Raw genomic sequence first — 21129 nt, forward strand, 5'->3', positions numbered from 1 at the left:
ATCACGAAGAATAACCACTGGCTTCCACTTCCCATTAATACACAAAACTTCACCTGAAGACATATATGGTGAATACTGTTTCACCCAATTGGGGTTTACAGTTACATGTTTATTAGTAAGTTTATTTTGCACACCTCTACAATAAATGAGACCAGTTGGTCGTAACTCAGGGTGCAATATAAAACATGAATTAATTCCATGGCCTTTTCTCTTACAATGGGAACAAGACCTTACAGTGGACACACTGGTAGAACCAACTGTAGGTTTAGAAATAACCTTATTGTTATTTGACATTCCTGACAAGGAAGTAGCAGGATTAGGTTTTGTAAGAGAAGAGCTCATGGGAGTAACTGGAGCACTAGGACTGGATGGATTCTGATAAGGAGTTCGGTGAGCATTATAATTTACTCTACGACTAGGCTTAGGTGAAGTGGCCGTAAACTGGGCCTTAGTCAACAACTCATGCTCATCCGCGAGCTTTGACAGCTCATAAATGTCTGTTACATTCTTTTGTTCTGCCATAAAAGTAGACAACTTGTCTGTGAGACATGACAATACTTCTTCCATTATAAGAAGATTCTTTAGAGCATCAAAGTCAGTGACTGAAAGTGACTTTAACCATCTGTTGCAAAAATTCGTCTTCTGACGAGTAAAATCTGCTATTGTCTGATCACTTACCCTCCTTAGGTTCCTAAACTTTTGCCTGTGTGCCTCTGGATTTAACTGATACGCATTTAAGATGCTTTTCTTTACAAATTCATAATCAAAGCTATGAGCGTCAGGTAGGGATGTAAAAACCTCCTGACTACGCCCCTTAAATTGAGACTGCATAATGGCTACCCACTGATCCCTTGGCCAGTTCATACTGATGGCAATTTTATAAAAAAGGGCAAAGAAAACCTCAGGATCCTCCTCATTGAACTTGGGTAACTCTATATACTTATGCGTCCTGATGGGATTATTATCACTATTTGTTGAAACATTACTAGTATTTCCATGCCCAGCTGCCATACGCTGTGTTTCAAGCCTGAAGTTAGTGTCAGCCATTTGTTGTTGAATCTCTAATTGCCTAGTTTGTTCCTTTTGAGCTTCAAGTTCTAATATTCTCTGTTCTTTTTGAGCTTCAAGCTTAGCATTGGCTATTTGCGCTTCTAACTCAAGACGCTTTAACGTCATCTGATCACTCGACTCCTCTCTTAACTCTTCTAGAATTTCTTCATCTAACTCTCCATTCTCAACAAAATGTGTCACAATGACTTTCAATATTTGAGCTTTAACCATTCTATTGTTGGCGGTCAATTCCAAATGATTTGCCATTTGTATTAACTCAGTCTTTTTAAGGCTCTGAATCCCTTCAAAGTCTGGGTGAGCCACCAACGATACAACTTTCTCCTCCATCGTTACTAACACTTGGCACTTGATTCACAACAATAATTAAAACAATGGCACTGCACTACACTTCACTGTAAAATTGTCACCACACTGAAAATTCGCTTGGCCTCACTGCACAAACAAAATATATAGGATGACTTACCTCAAAATTGTGAAACGTTGTTACTTGACACACAGGAAGGCTTGCTTGGCACATGGAATAGTTCTTAAGAAACACACAGACACTTAACACACTGGTACTCTAGGAAGGCAAGGTTAGATTAGCACAGTTAAGTAGGAACAATATCCTCCCGGACGGGCCCCCATAACTCTTTGTTACCTATCGTTCGTTACGGCTCGTGACCCTACAGCAGCCAAGCTTTAATTACGTCTAGGGATACGAGAAAACTGCTGTTCTCAAGAGCGGGTCACCAGTATAACCCCTTGATAAGTAATGAGCACATAAATAAAAATCTTCCTTTAGGACTGAAGAATAGATACAAAAACTTATATAGATATATTCAAGACAGTATAATATAAAAACACAGATGGTAAAGTTAACTTATACAATAACCAAAAAATATTGTCATCCCACTATAACATAATAAAATATGGCACAACATGAATGTTACAGACTTAACTCTAAAAAGGTGTGATCTCCCTTGGCCCGTATCAGCTACTGAACTCTCGCTCTGTCGCTACCCATAATCCTCCCCTCCTCTGCCTCATCCAGGATGAGGGATGGAAACTAGAGATTTTTTAATATTTAAAACTAATTGAACAACCACTTGTTCTCAAAACACATAAGAATGCAAATTACATATAATAGTTACTTGCAAAATATATAAGTACAATGCCACCTGCTTAATTACAGTAAATAAACAATTATATATACTAAATAAAAGTGACATCTGGAACTTCCAAACTGAACAGGTCCAACTTCCCGAATCTAACAGGTATTAGACGTGTGCAAAGCAACCGCGCTCCTGTCTCCACTGACGCTGCCACACCACACGGTAATTTACAAAAACACAATGTGTGTACATATACAGGCAATGCTATAATGGAACAAAACAAGTTATTTTAAATTTATATACGTATTCAGCTAGGAGTACGTAACACATGCTACCTCCAACATCTGTAGTACTCAATCCCAACATTCCTCCCCTTTTAAATAAACTATATCCCTACAGGTTAAGTCTATCAGGCGGTCGTATGACTCTTCCTGATTTTCTCAACTGGGAGTCCTGACCTGTTACTTCTGGGAAACATTCTTCTGAATTACTCCTTGTAGAGTCCATAGGGTTAACTGTATCCCCATTACCCTCTACTGCCCCTTGCTCTGCCTCCCGGTCTCCTGCAGGTGCTGCTATCCCTTCATTATAAGGATGGATATCACTAGTTGCCCCACCCCCATTTGAAGGGTCTTCAAAATTCCCTGTGAACCATGGCATGAGGTGATCGGCATGCCTTTTCCAATTAATGTTCCCAAAACTCTGCACTTGCACAGTGAAGTTCCTGCGGCCTAGGACCTCCCTAATTTTCCCTTCCACCCAGGGCTTTCCACTTCCAAAATTCCTTGCATATACTGCATCCCCCTCATTAAACAACAATTCCTCTCCCTGAGCAAACTGACTGGCCAAGCTAGTTACCGATTTCTCTTTATTGGGATCTGTCTTTACTGCTTCCATGTGCACTTTAAAGTGTCTATTAAACAGTAATTCAGAAGGAGATTTACCAGTAGTAGAATGAACAGTTTTCCTTTGATTATATAAAAATCTACAAAGCCTTGTATTAATAGTACCTTCCGTAAACCGCTTTACCCCTTCTTTCAAGGATCTCACTGCTAGACCATTTGAAGAAGGATTATAGGGGGCAGGTGTTACATGTTTAATACCATTTTTCCGAAAAAAATCCTCCATTTCCACAGAAACAAAATAAGGAGCATTCTCCGAGAGAATTATGTCTGGCAATCCAAAATTACAAAATGTTTTCCTTAGTAATTCACAAGTTACAGATGATGTGGTGGAATTACACACATGCACATCCAGAAATTTGGTGTATGAATCCACCACCACTAGGTAATATTTATTATCCATAGGTCCCGCATAATCTACATGAAGTCTAGACCAGGGTTTTCCAGTGCATGGCCAAGAAAGTACTGGGGCCTGGGGTTTCTGATAATTCTTAAAGCAAATATGACAATATTTTGTTACCTCAGCAATATGCTGGTCTATTTTTGGCCACCAAACCCAACTTCTAGCTTCTGCTTTCATAGCATTTATGCCATTATGGCCTACATGCAGCTGTTCCAAAATCTTACATCTCAGTTCCCCAGGCACCACCACTCTATTCCTATACAAGAGTACATCCTGGTGAATACTAAGGTCAGCCTTCACTGCAGCATACTCTGACAATAACAAATTATAATTCCAACCATATTTGACATTTTTCAACAACAGACTTAATTTAGGATCTCTACCAGCTGCCTTCCTAATAGTCTGGAATGAAATATCCTCAAAAGACATAGATTCCACCAGGTTAACATACTCCACTGGAATACTGGAATTTAATTCTTCTGTCACAGGCAATCTACTTAATGCATCAGCTACTACATTCTCCTTGCCTGGCTTAAACTCTAAATCATACTCAAACTGAGAGAGTAGTAATGCCCATCTTTGAATTCTAGCATTGGCATTAACTGGAATCTGCTTACCTCTGCCAAACAATCCTAGCAGGGGTTTATGGTCTGTTCTAGCAAGAAATTTCCTCCCCAGTAGAAAATACCTCAGTTTTTTTACAGCATATACCAAAGCTAAGGCTTCTTTATCTAACTGAGAATAATTCTGTTCCGCGTGAGATAATTTCTTGCTAGCAAAATATACTACTTTATCCTGACCATCCACTTCCTGTAATAATACACAACCCACTCCTACTGGGGAAGCATCTACCTCCAGTTTTAACGGGAGTCTACCTGTAAAATTAGTGAGCACTGGAGAATTTATCAATTCCTGCTTAATATTCCTGAATGCATTTTCCTCTCTTGCTGCCCACTTAAATCTAGCCCCTTTTTTCAACAATTCATACAAGGGTGCTAATTTTGTTGAAAAGTTCTTCACGAACTTACAAAAATATGTAACCATCCCAACAAAAGACTGTACTTCTCCAACTGATGTTGGGGCTGGGGCATCTATTATAGCAGCTACATTTTTGTGACAAGGAGTAAAGCCCTTGCCTGAAATATGGTACCCCAGATATTCAATGGCCTTAGTCTTCAACGTTGTTTTTCCCTTATTAATCTTCACATTGTGCTTTTGCAAAAGATTCAAAACTTGTTCTAATCTATCATCATGCACTTCCTCATTCTCCCCACATACAATAATGTCATCTAAAAAACTAGCCACACCTTCAATGTTAACTAACAACTGGGACATGAATCTCTGAAAAATTGCTGGAGACGAGGAGAGTCCAAAAGGAAGTCTTTTATACTTAAATAACCCCTTGTGGGTATTAATCACTAACAATTTCTGGCTCTCCTCCTCTACAGGAATTTGCAAGTAAGCATCTTTCAGGTCAATCTTAGAAAAAATTGCTCCCTTGCAGACTACTGACAACAACTCATCTTAGGTAAAGGGTACTTCTCACAGTGTATGCGGTTGTTCGGTTCTTTGAAGTCTGCACAGATTCTCAAGGATTTCCGATCTGCCTTCAACACTGGTACAATTGGGGCTGCCCACTCACTATGTGTCTAAGATGCCTTCTGCCACATGCTTTTCCAGGGCTGATTCTACCAATTGCTTGTAATGAAACGGCACTGTTCTTGCCTTGAAAAATTTAGGTGAAGCCCCACTTTTCAGGTGAATTTTTGCCACCATGCTATTAATTGGCTTATCTGCCTCCACTGAATGTTTGTCTAACATTTGTTCGGCACTTTTAATTGTTTTAACTATCGACAATTCATCTAGGCCCGCCAAGAAAATTCCCACTTTTTCCACGAGTTCCTTACCACATAGGCTAGGATTATGTGAATCCACTACATAAAAATCCTGGACAATTTCTTTTCCATTATAACCTACTTTTGCCGACACCTTGCCATAGACCTTAATCGGTACATTATCATAAGCACTTAAAGATTTTTTACCTGGTTTTACATTCAATTGCAAGGTATCTGCCCAATCTCTAGACAATGTTGACACTGCAGCACCAGTGTCCAGTTCCAAGGGAACTAACTTCCCATTAATTACAAAATTCACCACTTGTGACTTCACTGAACATACCTTTTCTTTCACCGAATATAGTCGGTTTTCCTCACCTGCAGCTTCTTCAGACTGGTTACCTTCCTCTACTGCCTTGACCACAGTACCACTACCTCTTCTTCCTGCATTCCCTGGTCGTCTCCTCTCCCAGGCCTTGCTGTGCCTGTTCAGATATTCCCTACACACTCTCTGCAAGTGTCCCTCCTTGTTACAAAAGTTGCATATATATGCACGAAACTTGCACTTGCTACTTATGTGCTTGTATCCACAGTGTGTACATCTGGTCTGGCCCTGTACGACCATAATTTCCTGAGTAGAAGTCTTACTTCCAAAAGACCTTTCCAGGTTCAATATCTTCTCGAGCACTGTCCATGAAGTCATCGATTGTAGATCCAAATTTTCTGCCACCAGGTTAGGGAAATAATTCTCCTTTTCCACTTCCTCAACCAGTACAGTACCAAGACTGTACCTCTCTCAACCAGTTTAAGATAAAAACGAAGCTATACCTAGTAAATTCCCTGTAACCTACCTTACCCCTCTATTGTCAACCAATGTCTGTTTTTTTTTTTAAGAGCGCCGTTTGTCGACAGAATTGTATTTGTGCTACTTTTTCAGCTATGTTTTCATTTCATGTTTTCATTTTACTCTTTATGCTCAATTAGTATTAAGCTTTAGTCATTTAAGTTTTTCATGCCCGAAACGCTTTGCGTAATAGTGGCTTTAGACATTGTATGTACTAGCTCTATCTATAAGTCCACCAATCTTTGTAAAAATTTCTTGTATGTATGTACCTTACCTAAATAAACATTTATTTATTTATTTATTGCCATGAACAACTGGTCCCTAACCCTGCCGTCCAACTGTGCTCCGAAGTTGCAGTGGTTAGCCAAAGCCTTCAATTCCGCAAATAAATCCTGTACGGACTCCTGCTGCTTTTTCGTCCTCTTCTGGAAATCCATCAAACTCCTGTGATATGATGGTTTCACCACATACTGACGTTTAAGCAAAGCAATCAAGTCTACATAGGTCTTCGTGTGCGGTAGCTCAGGTGCACACAAATTTCCGAGAACATTATATGCTTTAGAACCCATTGAAACTAAGAGTACCGCTTTCTTGATGGCGTCCTCCTAAATCTCCCGGGGCCAGATTCACGAAAGCACTTACGAACGTGTACATCTTTCCTCAATCTTTGACGGCTTTGGTTACATTTATTAAACAGTTTACAAGCATGAAAACTTGCCAATCAACTGTTGTTATTGTTATAAACAGCTTCCTGGTGCTTCGGAGCTCATTAACTGTTTAATATTTGTAAACAAAGCCGCCAAAGATTAAGAAAAGATGGACAGGTTCGTAACTGTTTGCGTAAGTACTTTCGTGAATCTGGCTCCCGGTACTGAAAGTTTGCTTCCAGCAGGCTGAGCCACAGGTCCAACGAGATCTTGGCAGTGTTTAACGGCTCGATTGACATGGTAGCAATGGCCACGGTGTAACACACTCCACTGTTATATGCGAAGCGTCCACTCGTCCACACGACGTACCCTGCACTGTCTTGATCCTCACACCACGTCTCGTACCCAGGCTCTCTGCCAGCGATGTTTAATTCTCGTCGCCACTGTTATGGGTTTGGTCAGACAAACAATCTTCGTCCACATGGTTTTATTCTCCGCCAGTAACAACAACAAAACAATTATCAGGTACATGAAATATTATTAACAAGATCATAAACAAAAGAGCATCTGCTCCAAACATGCTTCCTCCAACATCTGTAGTACTCAATCTCAACACCATGGGTTTTGTTACAACCTTCTAGGAAACTCTTAAGGTCAGGATTGACATTACAGTTCTGAGTCTTAAATATATAGGATACACATAAGAGGATGTGCAGTGACTTAAGAACAAGATTTCAGTATCCCAACAGCTCATTCACCCCAAGTGATCTTAAACTTTTGTACTGTTAATTCATATCGATGCATGACAATCACAAGGTAACCATAATATTAACGCAAGTCCAAAAATATTGTGAACTTATCCTATTTATTCAAACACACGAAATATCGTAATTACGTGATTAAATACCAACCTACATACTGTTCATATGGTTGAACCAGGATGTTTATGACGCATTAAAATAAAAAATCTCCTTAATAATAATTTGAGATGAAAGTCATACTAACATTCAACAATTAATCACATCATTAATCACTATATCACATCAATTAATCACTATACACACAATGTTCCACTTATACATACTCTAAAAATACACGAAATCATAACACTCAGCATAAAACACACATTTACACTCAATATTACACAAGTGTGTAATATTGCCTTGTAATTACAAGTCATTTTTCCTCATTGAACCACAACTTTCCTCATATTACCACAACTTAACCACCTAGGGCCTAACCTTTATTATGACATATTCTTGTAAAGGTGTTAATTTGGGTTAAAACCCTAACAGACATGTGCCTAACCTGCATGGATCTTTGCTGAATATTGCAACTTCATTGTTTTGAAAGGATTGATTTTGGGTATAAACTTTAATGACTTGTACCTAACCTGCTTGGATCTTTGTTGAATATTCTATCTATATTCTTAGAGAAGTGTTGTTTTAAATATGCACCTAACTGCCCTGTGCCAAACCTGCCTGTGTATATGCTCAATATTGCAACTGTATTGCTAGAAAGGTGTTTGTTTTACACATCAACTCTGTTCCTAACCTGCCAGGATCTCTGTTCAATATTCCTGGCACTGTTTTGTTTTGGATATGGACTCAACAACCATGAACCTAACCTGCCTTGACCTAACGTTAAATGTATCGTGTTTTTGGGAAAGTGTTGTTTTTACATCAACCCAACCGCCCTGGACCTAACCTCTGATACCGGAATCTTGGTTCAATGTTGCATCTTATTCTTAGCCATGTTTGTTTTTACATCATTATAACCAAGCCAGCCCACCCAAACCTCATTACCCGGGTTAATGGAAATGTGTTATCATTGGGCATTTTCTCTTCCTTAACTCAAAACCAGCCTCTACCTAACTTTATATACCTCAGTCTGAACTCCATTTTACACATATTTTTAGGAAAGCGATATGATTCACTATAACTATATCATTAAATAATCCAATTTTCTTTAACCTAACCCGTAACTAAGGGCTTTATACCCCCCCCCCTTTAGCTGGAAATTATACTATATATTGATGATAAGACTCTTCTACATTTTCTAAATTATTATAAATTAAGGTAATATGTCATAAATAAGAGTAAATCAGGGATAAATTTAGATAATATGACATAAATAAGGGTCGAATTTGGATAAATTAAGATTATGATATTAAACAAGATAATATTACAAATTAGGGTTAATTAGGGATAAATTAAGGTTAAAGTAGGATCAATTTTTATATTTGAAAATATATTCTTACCTTAATTATCCATATATTACCCTAATTTTCGAGGAAAGGGTGGGGGAGGGGAGATAAAGCCTCTAGTTAAGGGTTAGGTTAAGGAAAATTAGATTATTTAATGATTTAGCTTGAAGCAGTGCTCAGGTGTTGTACAGCTTCGATGAGTGTTCATGTGTTGTACAGCTTGGGGGGGTGCTCAGGTTTTGTACAGCTTAGAGGAGTGCTCATGTGTTGTACAGCTTGGAGGAGTGCTCATGTGTTGTACAGCTTGGAGGAGAGCTCATGTGCAGTATAGCTTGGGGGAGTGGTCATGTGTTGTACAGCTTGGGGGAGTGTTCAGGTTTTGTGCAGCTTGGAGGAGTGCTCATGTGTTGTACAGCTTGGAGGAGTGCTCATATTGTAACAAACTAGGTTTGGTGTAAGAATTACCCAGAAGGTTCCAGAAGTCTCGTGTAGGGACCTGACGCGCATTCCTCTGGGGATTAACAAGTCTGAGTCTCAAAATGGCTGGCGTCTTTGTTCATAGTTTCGTATAATGAATCATTCTATAGTATTCACTTATCTAATTAGTAGGATTTTGAGTTAAGTCACCATCAGTGACGTCACTAGCCAGAACTAGGCTATAAGGCGGAGTGACCTGGCGGTCATTGGTCACCAGAGGTTCCATGTCCTCTATCTCTCAAAGGTCAAATAGCCATTTTGTAATTGGGAATAGCTCTTCCTTAAGATGCTTGTGTAATTTAACTTCAGTAAAATAATTCAACCAATCTGGATCATTCAGGGCAACAGAGGTTAGTTGTTAAAATTTAAGCCTGGCAAGTAACTTAGATACAAAGCGGAACAATACAATGCTCTGGTCTGGGGAAGACCAGACGAGCAGGGGACAGTGTGGTTTGAGTAGCAGCTCGGGCAGGTGGCCTTCCATCATCGGGCCATGAGACCAGCACCAACATCTGAGCTGGTCAACATAGAGGTACAGTTGCTATGAGTTCTTATAGACATAGTCCATTCATTGCCAGTCAGGGAGTGCTTCAATTATTTAGATTTTGTTTAGTTTTTTTTTTAATAAACCATTTAGTTAGTAATGTGCCTTTTCATTATTTCCATTTTTGTATATTTATGTGAATTTGTCCTTGTCTCGTGGTCCCCACGAGGCCGAGTTGAATTGGGCGCCGATTCTAACATCGAATCAGGATTATCATTCCCGTTGATTTTAATTAATTCCACACTTAAGATCCAACGTCATATGTTACTAGTGGGGATCAAGCCCCAAAGTTATTGATTGGCATGATCGATCCAGGCCTCGATCATTGCTCAGTGTTGCAGGTCTGGTGGTGGCCGCGTAAGGGCGACCCTAGGGTTTTGTTAGAAGTCTATGGCACGTCATACAGGTTGTAGAATCTCAAGTCGTTCAATCGTCTTAAGACCACGTGGCGTGGGGACGGCTAAAAGTAAAAGTTTTGGGGTCCCTTGGTAGAGAACAAAAGTAAGAATATGGGCAGAGGGAGAGTAAAGGGGGAAAAGATCCATCGAGAACTCCCGCCCCGTGTTACAATGGTGCACTGCGGTGGTTTCAACAATTTTGTTTGAAATTGTTGAAAGGCTCACGCGTCTAGCCATTCGGACACGTGCGTGGATGCTAGGGAGACAGCCGCGGGCCAGGATTAGCAGTGCGCCTCACAACAGTGCATTTGAGTGGGGATTGGCGAATCTTGGGGTCATGCGGGCTGATATGATTAAGGTTTAGTTAGTAAGATTAGGCTGTTAAGATTTATTGAATAGGAGACCGCTCCGAGTTGATTGGACTGGGTACCTACTCGACCCATTGCAATTGATTGAGAAGTGTTCGGAGCCACCATACTCTCAACAGCAGTTCCTTGTGGGCTGTCTGGGCGGATTTATCTGTGGGACGCCAGGAGATAGGTACGAGGGCGTTGTTAGACGACCCAAAACGCTAGGAAAAACGTAAATCTGCGAAGGGTGTTGAGGCTTCCGAGGGACGGACTAGTAACCTACCTAGCAACGATTCAACAACTAAGTGATCGCACACTTAGTGGAGGTTGAGTCGCCTCTAGTCTTAATTGTTGCTGAAAGCTGCGTGTCACTCTGTTAGAACCTAGATGGTCGAGCCCCTAGGCTAGGCGCGGTACGGCGAGCCGGTAGGAGCAATTATAGGATTAAGTCGAGTGTATCTTTGAATTAAGTATACTTAAATTTATAAAGTATATCCGTTTATTTGCGTTGTTCTAGAGATTATTTTTTTTTCCCCTAAATTCAATCCCCGATTAAATTTTTTTTCCCAAGTGTTAGTATTTTCTGGCATATTAGGCTAAGTGCGTACATTAAGCTTTGCTATTCCCTGTTGTATTAGTCTAAGTCAGAGGCGTTGTTGCTAGAGTGTAGTTAATCCTCTGGACTTAGGGCTATATGTCGGTCACTATAGTTAGTGAAGGAGTTTGTTAAGGGATAGTAATTTTCGTTGTAAATGTTTAATAGAGCTCGTGGAAATATTTCTAAGTATTTTGGGATAAGTTTTCGGCTAAGTCAACGTCGGAAAGTCGTTAACTATAATTAATTGGTATTCGCGAGTAATGTATATGATCTGGGTAAAACTAGGATTCCCCAGTCGATGCGAGTGATATTATTCTAGTTTACCAGTAAGACAATAGAATTGCGTTTTTAGACATAGAATTTTTTTGTGGAAACGTATTTGGAAAATTTTCTAAGTCCAGCTTGGGCTTGAATCTGACTTTTTGGCGAAAATTCGAAATTTCATGTTTCGTGTATATTCTAGGGTCAGTATTACCCTCTAGTGCGCGCAAGGGACGTAATTCTGTTCTTAAGCATTCAACAGTGATAATTACATTTTTGCCGAATTTAGTTATTTTTTTTGGAGAAAATCGTGTTGTAATTTTGTCAGAGTCCACTTGAGGTGAAAATCTCGGATTTTGACGAAAATTCGAATTAATGAGTGTCGAAACCGCCCGAGGTGTCAGTATTGTTCTGCGTACAGTGTCAGTATTAAATAACAGCGTATTTTTATCTGTGAACGAGAAACCCATTTTTGCGAATTATGGGAGTTTTGCGATGTTTGGGGTGATAGATTTTTTTTCTGGGTGCAGAAAAATTGGTCGAGTTCAGTAGTTGAGTAAAAACGCAGTTTTTGATAAAAATTCAATTGTGGCAAGCAAATATATGTCCTGGGTGTCTATATTAATCGCTAGAACGGTTTAGTAAAGTAAAACTAGTTATTTTCCTTCAAAACAAAAATTTAGATTTTTCAGCGTTTAAGCGAAAAAGCGCGGGACTTAGTTTTTTTTCAGCGCGGCTGGTCCTGCTCCATCAGTCTCAGTGGCCACGCTGTTCACATCAAGTGCGTTTAGTATTCAAGTAGAGTAAATATTCTTTATTAATCCATCACAAGTGCTGCGCGGTAGTTGCGTTATCATTTAAATTGTTTTATATGAATTAGATTCTTTATTTTTTTTAACGTAAAGGACTTAGGTTTCAGTAATAGAACTGCGGGATATTTGACGGTCAGACACAAGTGCGGGGCAGACACTCATTCATTGAATTCACTTCAGCGATTCTTTCGAGTAATCGTGCTATTTCCTATTTTGGGAATTTCACTGGTTTTCTCTTGGAAAAGAGTTGATTTTTTTTTTTTGTGTAAGATCACGGTTGTAGTGAGTCCGGGTCGAGGGTGCATTGAAGGGTAGTTACAAGAGACATGGCACACCAGAAACCTCAGGAAATGTTTAACCCAGACAGTGACCAGTCAGTAGGGACCAGTGGGAGTGGAAGTGTAGAGGACAGCACCTCTTCCGACACCACTGGGGACCGCTCAGGTAGCTCAGCTGACGCCACAGGTGGGGTCAGTGGGACTGAGGCGACGAGTTCACGGGTTCCGCATGGGACTGGGCAGGCGAGGGTATCTTCCCATTCCAGTACAGATACGATTATTGACATGAGTGGGGAGGTTCGCGAGGATTCGTCCCAAGAGTGGGGGGGAGCCGTCTTGGGTTCCCCCACAAATAACATCGACGCCATACCAACAGGGCACACAGGGAGCTGGACAGGGGGCTTCAGTTAGTACAGTAGGACGTCCCACTTCCCTCAGTAGAGAACATCACCAGCAACCTGTTCAACGGGAACAGGAACAGCCCCACCAACAGCAGGAACTACCCCACATAACACCAATACCACAACACCTAGGTACACCTCATCCGTCACTACAACAACCCCAACCCCACCTCCCATACCAACCCCATCCTCAATTCCCATACCAACCCCATCCTCACTTCCTATACTAGCCCCAACCTCCATTCCAATACCCACCCTTCCCCCAACCCAGGCCACTCCATATCCATTCCAACCCCAGGCCATCCCATATCCATTCCAACAGGCCACCCCATATCCATTCCAACAGGCCACCCCATATCCATTCCAACAGGCCACCCCATATCCATTCCAACAGGCCACCCCATATCCATTCTAACAGACCACCCCATACCCATTCCAACCCCAGGCCACCCCATACCCATCCCAACCCCAGGCCACCCACACGGTACCTGAACCCCAACCTCATTCCACACCCCAACCCGAGGCCACCCACACCTCAGTGCTCATGTGTTGTACAACTTGGGGGAGTGCTTATGTGCAGTACAGCTTGGAGGAGTGCTCATGTTCAGTTCAAGTTGTAGGAACTTCAAATTATTTTCCTATTTAACATATCTAGTATAATTTATCATATGAATCATAAAGCTTAACACTTTATCACGTTATTAATGAATTTGTTATTAGATAAATGCTCCAGGTTACACACACTCGGTCTTAGTGATGACCTGCCAGGCCTCGAAGGTGCTCCTCGAGGGACGCAAGTCAAGTGTTACTCCAAGGTCAGGAGGCAGGTGTTACTCCAAGGTCAGGAGGCAGGTGTTACTCCAAGGTCAGGAGGCAGGTGTTACCACAAGGTCAGGAGGCAGGTGTTACTCCAAGGTCAGGAGGCAGGTGTTACTCCAAGGTCAGGAGGCAGGTGTTACTCCAAGGTCAGGAGGCAGGTGTTACTCAAAGGTCAGGAGGCAAGTGTTACTCCAAGGTCAGGAGGCAGATGTTATTCCAAGGTCAGGAGACAAGTGTTACTCCAAGGTCAGGAGGCAGGTGTTACCACAAGGTCAGGAGGCAGGTGTTACTCCAAGGTCAGGAGGCAGGTGTTACTCCAAGGTCAGGAGGCAGGTGTTACTCCAAGGTCAGGAGGCAGGTGTTACTCCAAGGTCAGGAGGCAAGTGTTACTCCAAGGTCAGGAGGCAGGTGTTACCACAAGGTCAGGAGGCAGGTGTTACTCCAAGGTCAGGAGGCAGGTGTTACTCCAAGGTCAGGAGGCAGGTGTTACTCAAAGGTCAGGAGGCAGGTGTTACTCCAAGGTCAGGAGGCGAGAGTTACTCCAAGGTCAGGAGGCAGGTGTTACTCCAAGGTCAGGAGGCAAGTGCTACTCCAAGGTCAGGTGTTACTCCAAGATCAGGAGGCAAGTGTTACTCCAAGGTCATGAGGCAGGTGTTACTCCAAGGTCAGGAGGCAAGTGGTACTCCAAGGTCAGGAGGCAGATGTTACCCCAAGGTCAGGAGGCAGATGTTACCCCAAGGTCAGTAGGCAGGTGTTACTCCAAGGTCAGGAGGCAAGTGTTACTCCAAGGTCAGGAGGTAAGTGTTACTCCAAGGTCAGGAGGCAAGTGTTACTCCAAGGTCAGGAGGCAAGTGTTACTCCAAGGTCAGGAGGCAAGTGTTGTCGGAAAAAAACGACCTCCTTTAATAATTTTAGTTACAATAACCAACTAATAGTGTTGCTGTTCTTGTACGAATCCATTAAGCCATACTAACCCAAATTAATTTAATAACTCTTTGAAAGAAAACGAGATTACAGTAAAATTTTTACTTAAACATGAGATATACATTGCCACGTCATCACAAAATATATTAATAAAATATCAACAATCATTAAAACCCTCAGTCCAGCATTATAAAGAATAAAAAACTGTTCCCTGTGACTAGATCAAATCAATTCATAATTAAAATCTTCGCCTCCCAACCTTTGGCCATAAATAGAAAGAAATTGAACCGGTTCTGGAGGCGTCACCAGACATCGAGGGGGGGGGGGGGGGGGGCAGGGAGGTAGCCATTGTTGAAACAGCATTGCTCTCCAGAACAACTTTATTTATATTACTTTCAAGCTGCATCACTTATGAACCCATCCCTGCCCTTGAGTGGCAGTGCACAATAGAAAGTTGTTTTTACATATTCATACATTAAAACATTGAGTGTAACCATGATATATATATGTGCCAGTTTAGACCTATTGTCGTGTGTATGACCCTCTGTCCTGCGTGACAGTGAATACCAGCATTATCCTCACTTTAATAAGACTTAATTGAAATCCTCAGATTAGGCATAATTGTAATTAATTTTGTCAATAAAGATGTTAATAATAAATAAGTGAGGTAGCACAAAGAATCAGCTACAGTTGTACTCGTAACCCGAGCCATCCTTTTGTTCTTCAGCTGCCGTAACCTCTAAATAATGAGAGTACCTCGTATCCGGTTAGTCAAAGTAATACATCTTATTACAGGGCCCAATAATATAATAATTATAGCTAACCGGTGATGAGTCAGGTAAACCAATAAAACATGGTAAGCCTCTCACAATCACTCAACTAAACATAATTAACGTGCCATATCTGTGATAGGAAGTATATTTGCAGTTATTATATTGTATTCATCTGGCAAATCTTCTGTGGTCACCAGGGAAACCAAGCGACCTCAACCGGTTGTTTCACATGAGAACAGACACCATAGACCACGAGGCTCTTATTTGGCAGATTGCTCACAACCCAACAGTTGTATCCACACTGAAGCCTTCAAATCAGTTAAGGCGTTGAGTACAAAACTAATACCAGTAGATTATTAAACTAAAATTTAGTATAAATTTTCCTGTCAATTGATATGTTCTCGATTGATAGGTACTATAATTAATTAACCCCCCTCTTGTGTTTGGATATGACATGTGGGAGAATTTAAATCCATACAGCCCGCTCAATATGGCATACAATTCACTAAGCTATCGAATGAAATAATAAAAAAAATAATTATACATCATAAATAAACATTCTTTAAATATATAAATTAAAAATAATTAAAATAAAATAAATAAAATCCCATGAGTCAGAATTCCCCACATGTGTTACTCCAAAGTCAGGAGGCAAGTGCTCCTCCAAGATCAGGAGGCTGGTGATACTCCAAGGTCATGAGGAAGGTGTTACTCCAAGGACATAAAGCACCTGATACTTCAAAGACAGAAGGCAGGTATTGTTCCTAGGACAATTTTAGTTTCTCACAAATAACTGCACGTTTGGTATTGCAAGAATCATCGAAGAAAAAATAATGATCTTCCTTTAACATCACTATGCAGTTTTGAGCGGTTCCTCCGTCGGGCTCCTGAATATTGTCAGTAGTGCCGTCACCCCAAAAGGGGGTTCCCATCTTGACCTGGGTACCATCAGTCCAGAAGTAAGATCCCTCGTGGCCTTCATCTCTCCCACCGACCCAGTAAGACAACTTAGCCAGACCTGCGGACATATTGAAGAACAGGAGAATATTGACAGAAAGAAATTATTGTTATAATACAGTTTTCAGGAACGACATAGGTCTTGAGCTGAAGAACTCACCGTTACTGTGAAGGTACCTGACGAGGTAATACATGAAGTTGCCACAGTCAACCTTGGCAATCTCGCCGCCCTTCTGCTGACAGTGACGTCTCATAGTTTCCCAAGATCCCGTCAGTGCCGTCTCCACCAAGATACAGTGACCATACACGTCCACAAACGGTGCCATGCACTCCACGGCCCCTGTGGGCGACAGAGCACAAGCCTCATGCAGATGAATATATTAGGCAACTCTTATGTCGAGGCTTTCATATTCAATGAAACATTACTTAAGATTTTTAGTACAATGTAATGTGTCAACAAGGTCATGTCAAGCTTGTGCTTTGTTGAGGTGAGCTCTTAGCTAATGAAACCTATGAACTACATGGTCAGGTGAACAAGAGAACTACAAGGTCAGGTGAACAAGGGAACTACAAGGTCAGGTGAACCAGGGGAACAGTTTTCGAATACGACATGTGCCTTCTCTTAATGCTAAAGAGGCCCATCAGACAAGTGAACATTTGATGTCAAATGAATTTACGTATTCATCAATAGTGAACGCCCCTTAATACAGATGGCTTTAAGTGTGTGCAGCCACCTATGGTCACTGGTGGTGGCAATGATGAGCAGTTTTGAACTTCGTCGTGACGTTTTTGGATAATGTTGTTGATAGTGATGCTGTTTTATAACTTCTTTGTCTCTAATGGGGAACACTATTACCCTTACCAGCATCTTGGGGGAACACCATTACCCTCACCATTATTAGGGAACACCATAATACTCACCATCATATTAGGGAACACCATAACCCTCACCATCATATTACAGAACTCCATAACCCTCACCATCTTATTAGAAAACACCATAACCCTCACCATCATATTAGGGAACACTATAACCCTCACTATCATTATGCTGGAACACTACTACCTTTACCAGCATCTTGGAGAACACCTTAACCTTCACTATCATCTTGGGGAACACTATTACCCTTACCATCATCTTAGAGAACACCATAACCCTCACTATCATTATGCTGGAACACTATTACCCTTACCAGCATCTTGGGAACACCAAAACCTTCATTATCATCTTGAGGAACACCATAACCCTCACCATCATATTAGGGAACACCATAACCTTCACCTTCATATTAGGGAACACCATTACCTTCACCATCATATTAGGGAACACCATAACCTTCACCTTCATATTAGGGATCACCATAACCTTCGCTATCACCATGGGGAACAATATTACCCTTACCAGCATCTTGGGGAACACCATTAGCTTTAACAACGTTCTGCAAAGCCGCTATTTCTGGAAAGGGAAAACAAATTATGTGATTAATTTCTGATTAAGATCTTGATAACCAAATATTTATAAAATTGACATTCATTAATCAAGAAGAGTCGTTTAAAATTACTTTATTAAACAATAAACTATTCATCTAGAATTTGTTAACAAATCAGTATGTAAAAGTTTCAATAATCCTCCAGAGCAGTGATCCTCAAACGGGTCGAGGCGCTTGACACCCAGAAGAGGAATATCTGTTAAGAGGATGAACTCTAAACTGAGAAAGACCGTACTCAGTACACTATATACATATCAAATGTAATGCCAATACACAGTTAAGCAGTCATTCAATAATGTCTGGCTCCTCAGAGTGCTTCTGCCACAACACACTTGCAAAGTGTACTAGAAATGAGCCAGGTTGCACCATACTCTCTTGTGGTTAGTTGACAAACAAATTAAGAACAAGTGTTTACTAGTTGTGTTTACTAGTTGTGTTTTTGCGGGGGTTGAGCTTTGCTCTTTCGGCCCGCCTCTCAACTGTCAATCAACTGTTTACTAACTACTTTTTTTTTTCTTTTTTTTCCCACACCACACACACACACACACCCCAGGAAGCAGCCCGTGACAGCTGACTAACTCCCAGGTACCTATTTACTGCTAAGTAACAGGGGCACTTAGGGTGAAAGAAACTTTGCCCATTTGTTTCTGCCTCGTGCGGGAATCGAACCCGCGCCACAGAATTACGAGTACTGCGCGCTATCCACCAGGCTACGAGGCCTCTCAGATGTACAAAGGCAAGAGCCACTCACCGGAGGTAATGTTTGATTGCAGGTCGTTCAGCCACTCTCTTATTACTGAAATATAAACGACGAAAACCACATTACAATAACATGGTCGGTAATGAATAGAGTTAACAGTAGTTTATGTAGTCTTGGTCGCTTCTGTCTTATATCCCTCTGTTGTCTCCTAAACCTACAATATCTGTGATCTCTTGAACCTACAATGTCTGTTATCTCCTGAACCTTCATTGTATGTTATCTCCTAAACCTGCAATGTATGTTACCTCCTAAAAGTTCGGTGTCCGTTATCATAACGATAAATTTGTGATCAGCTTAGGTTATAATGTTGACAAATTATTACGACTATTGAGAAGGAAACTGTAATTAAATAAGAAAATAACTGACCAAGGTACTGACTAGAAAAGAATAATTTCATTTAAAGAAATATAATCACTGAACTTCACTCCAACACCAGCTGTGTCATCCATGTCAGCTACACTTACTGTAACACCACACTCCAACACCAGCTCTGCCATCCATCTCAGCTACACTTTCTGCCACACCCACTTCAACACCACTTCTATCATCCATCTCATCTACACTTTCTGCCACACCCACTTCAACACCACTTCTATCATCCATCTCATCTACACTTTCTGTCACACCCACTTCAACACCACTTCTATCATCCATCTCAGCTACACTTTCTGCCACACCCACTTCAACACCACTTCTATCATCATCCATCTCAGCTACACTTTCTGCCACACCCACTTCAACACCACTTCTATCATCATCCATCTCAGCTACACTTTCTGCCACACCCACTTCAACACCACTTCTATCATTATCCATCTCAGCTACACTTTCTGCCACACCACACTTCAACACCTGGTCTATCATCCATAAAAGCTACACTTACTGCCACACTACACTCCAACACCAGCACTATCATCCAACTGGATAACACTTTCCACCACAGCAAACTTCAACAGTTCCTACGTGACTGTGAACCTGCTCCAGTAGTCTCCTTACCTCTGGTTCCGGAGTCACGTTCAGCCAGCATGTTGGACATTGCCAGCTGGTTGAGGAGCAGCGTGTTGGACAGATCTTGAAGTGTCTGAATCTCTTGGGCAGCCGTCACCAGCGCCAGCACCGACAGCAGGATGGCTGAGAATGTTGCCATGGCGACCTCTCGGTGATCTTTGGGGGAGTGAGGCAGGCACCCGTTGTTGCTTTATTTATACACTCGCCTGGCATGGATACACGCAGGCACGCACGCACTCACGCACACATACACACACACACACACACTCACACACACACACACACACACACACACACACACACACACACACACACACACACACACACACACACACACACAAAGAGAATAACGTCTGCGGCATATGCGAGGCTGGCTAACATCAGAACGGCGTTCAGGAACCTGTGTAAGGAATCATTCAGAATCTTGTACACCACATATGTAAGACCAATCCTGGAGTATGCGGCCCCAGCATGGAGCCCGTACCTTGTCAAGCACAAGACGAAGCTGGAAAAAGTCCAAAGGTATGCTACTAGACTAGTCCCAGAACTAAGAGGCATGAGTTATGAGGAAAGGCTGCGGGAAATGCACCTCACGACACTGGAAGACAGAAGAGTAAGGGGGGACATGATCACAACCTACAAAATCCTCAGGGGAATCGACAGGGTAAACAAGGATGAACTTTTCAACACTGGTGGGACGCGAACAAGGGGACACAGGTGGAAGCTGAGTACCCAAATGAGCCACAGAGACGTTAGAAAGAACTTTTTCAGTGTCAGAGTAGTTAGCAAATGGAATGCATTAGGAAGTGATGTGGTGGAGGCTGACTCCATTCACAGTTTCAAATGTAGATATGATAGAGCCCAATAGGCTCAGGAATCTGTACACCAGTTGATTGACGGTTGAGAGGCGGGACCAAAGAGCCAGAGCTCAACCCCCGCAAGCACAATTAGGTGAGTACAATTAGGTGAGTACACACACACACACACACACACACACACACACACACACACACACACACACACACACACACACACACACACACACACACACACACACACACACACACACACACACACACACACACACACACACACACACACACACACACACACACACACACACACACACACACACACACACACACACACACACACACACACACACACACACACACACAGTCAGTTTGTGTTGAGTTGGGAGTTGAGAGGCGGGACCAAAGAGCCAGAGCTCAACCCCCGCAAGCACAACTAGGTGAGTACACACACACACACACACA

The 21129-nt window shown here is 41.7% G+C and overlaps 1 protein-coding gene across 2 annotated transcripts; it reads right to left on the reverse strand.

The window, feature by feature from the left end:
- Positions 1-15226: 15226 nt before the first annotated feature.
- Positions 15227-20034, reverse strand: LOC123752981 (ladderlectin-like). Of its 2 annotated transcripts, none has more exons than XM_045734993.2 (5): positions 19841-20034; positions 18836-18880; positions 17997-18050; positions 16755-16934; positions 15227-16655 (listed from the first exon to the last, which is right to left on the reverse strand). In XM_045734993.2, the coding sequence occupies exons 1-5, from the start codon at positions 19989-19991 to the stop codon at positions 16402-16404; spliced, it is 684 nt and encodes a 227-aa protein (XP_045590949.1). In that variant the 5' UTR covers positions 19992-20034; the 3' UTR covers positions 15227-16401. The 2 variants fall into 2 exon arrangements, with proteins under 2 accessions (XP_045590949.1, XP_045590948.1); XM_045734992.2 differs by having other exon boundaries at positions 17991-18050.
- Positions 20035-21129: the final 1095 nt, after the last annotated feature.

This window comes from Procambarus clarkii, chromosome 80, assembly GCF_040958095.1.
Source record: "Procambarus clarkii isolate CNS0578487 chromosome 80, FALCON_Pclarkii_2.0, whole genome shotgun sequence".
NCBI lineage: Eukaryota > Metazoa > Arthropoda > Malacostraca > Decapoda > Cambaridae > Procambarus > Procambarus clarkii.

Coding starts and splice junctions, on each gene's coding strand:
- LOC123752981 (XM_045734992.2), bottom strand. CDS start 19,991: ATGGCAACATTCTCAGCCATCCTGCTGTCGGTGCTGGCGCTGGTGACG. Junction 18,881..19,840: donor ACGTGACTCCGGAACCAGAG/GTAAGGAGACTA, acceptor TTTATATTTCAG/TAATAAGAGAGTGGCTGAAC. Junction 16,656..16,754: donor CAGGTACCTTCACAGTAACG/GTGAGTTCTTCA, acceptor ATATGTCCGCAG/GTCTGGCTAAGTTGTCTTAC.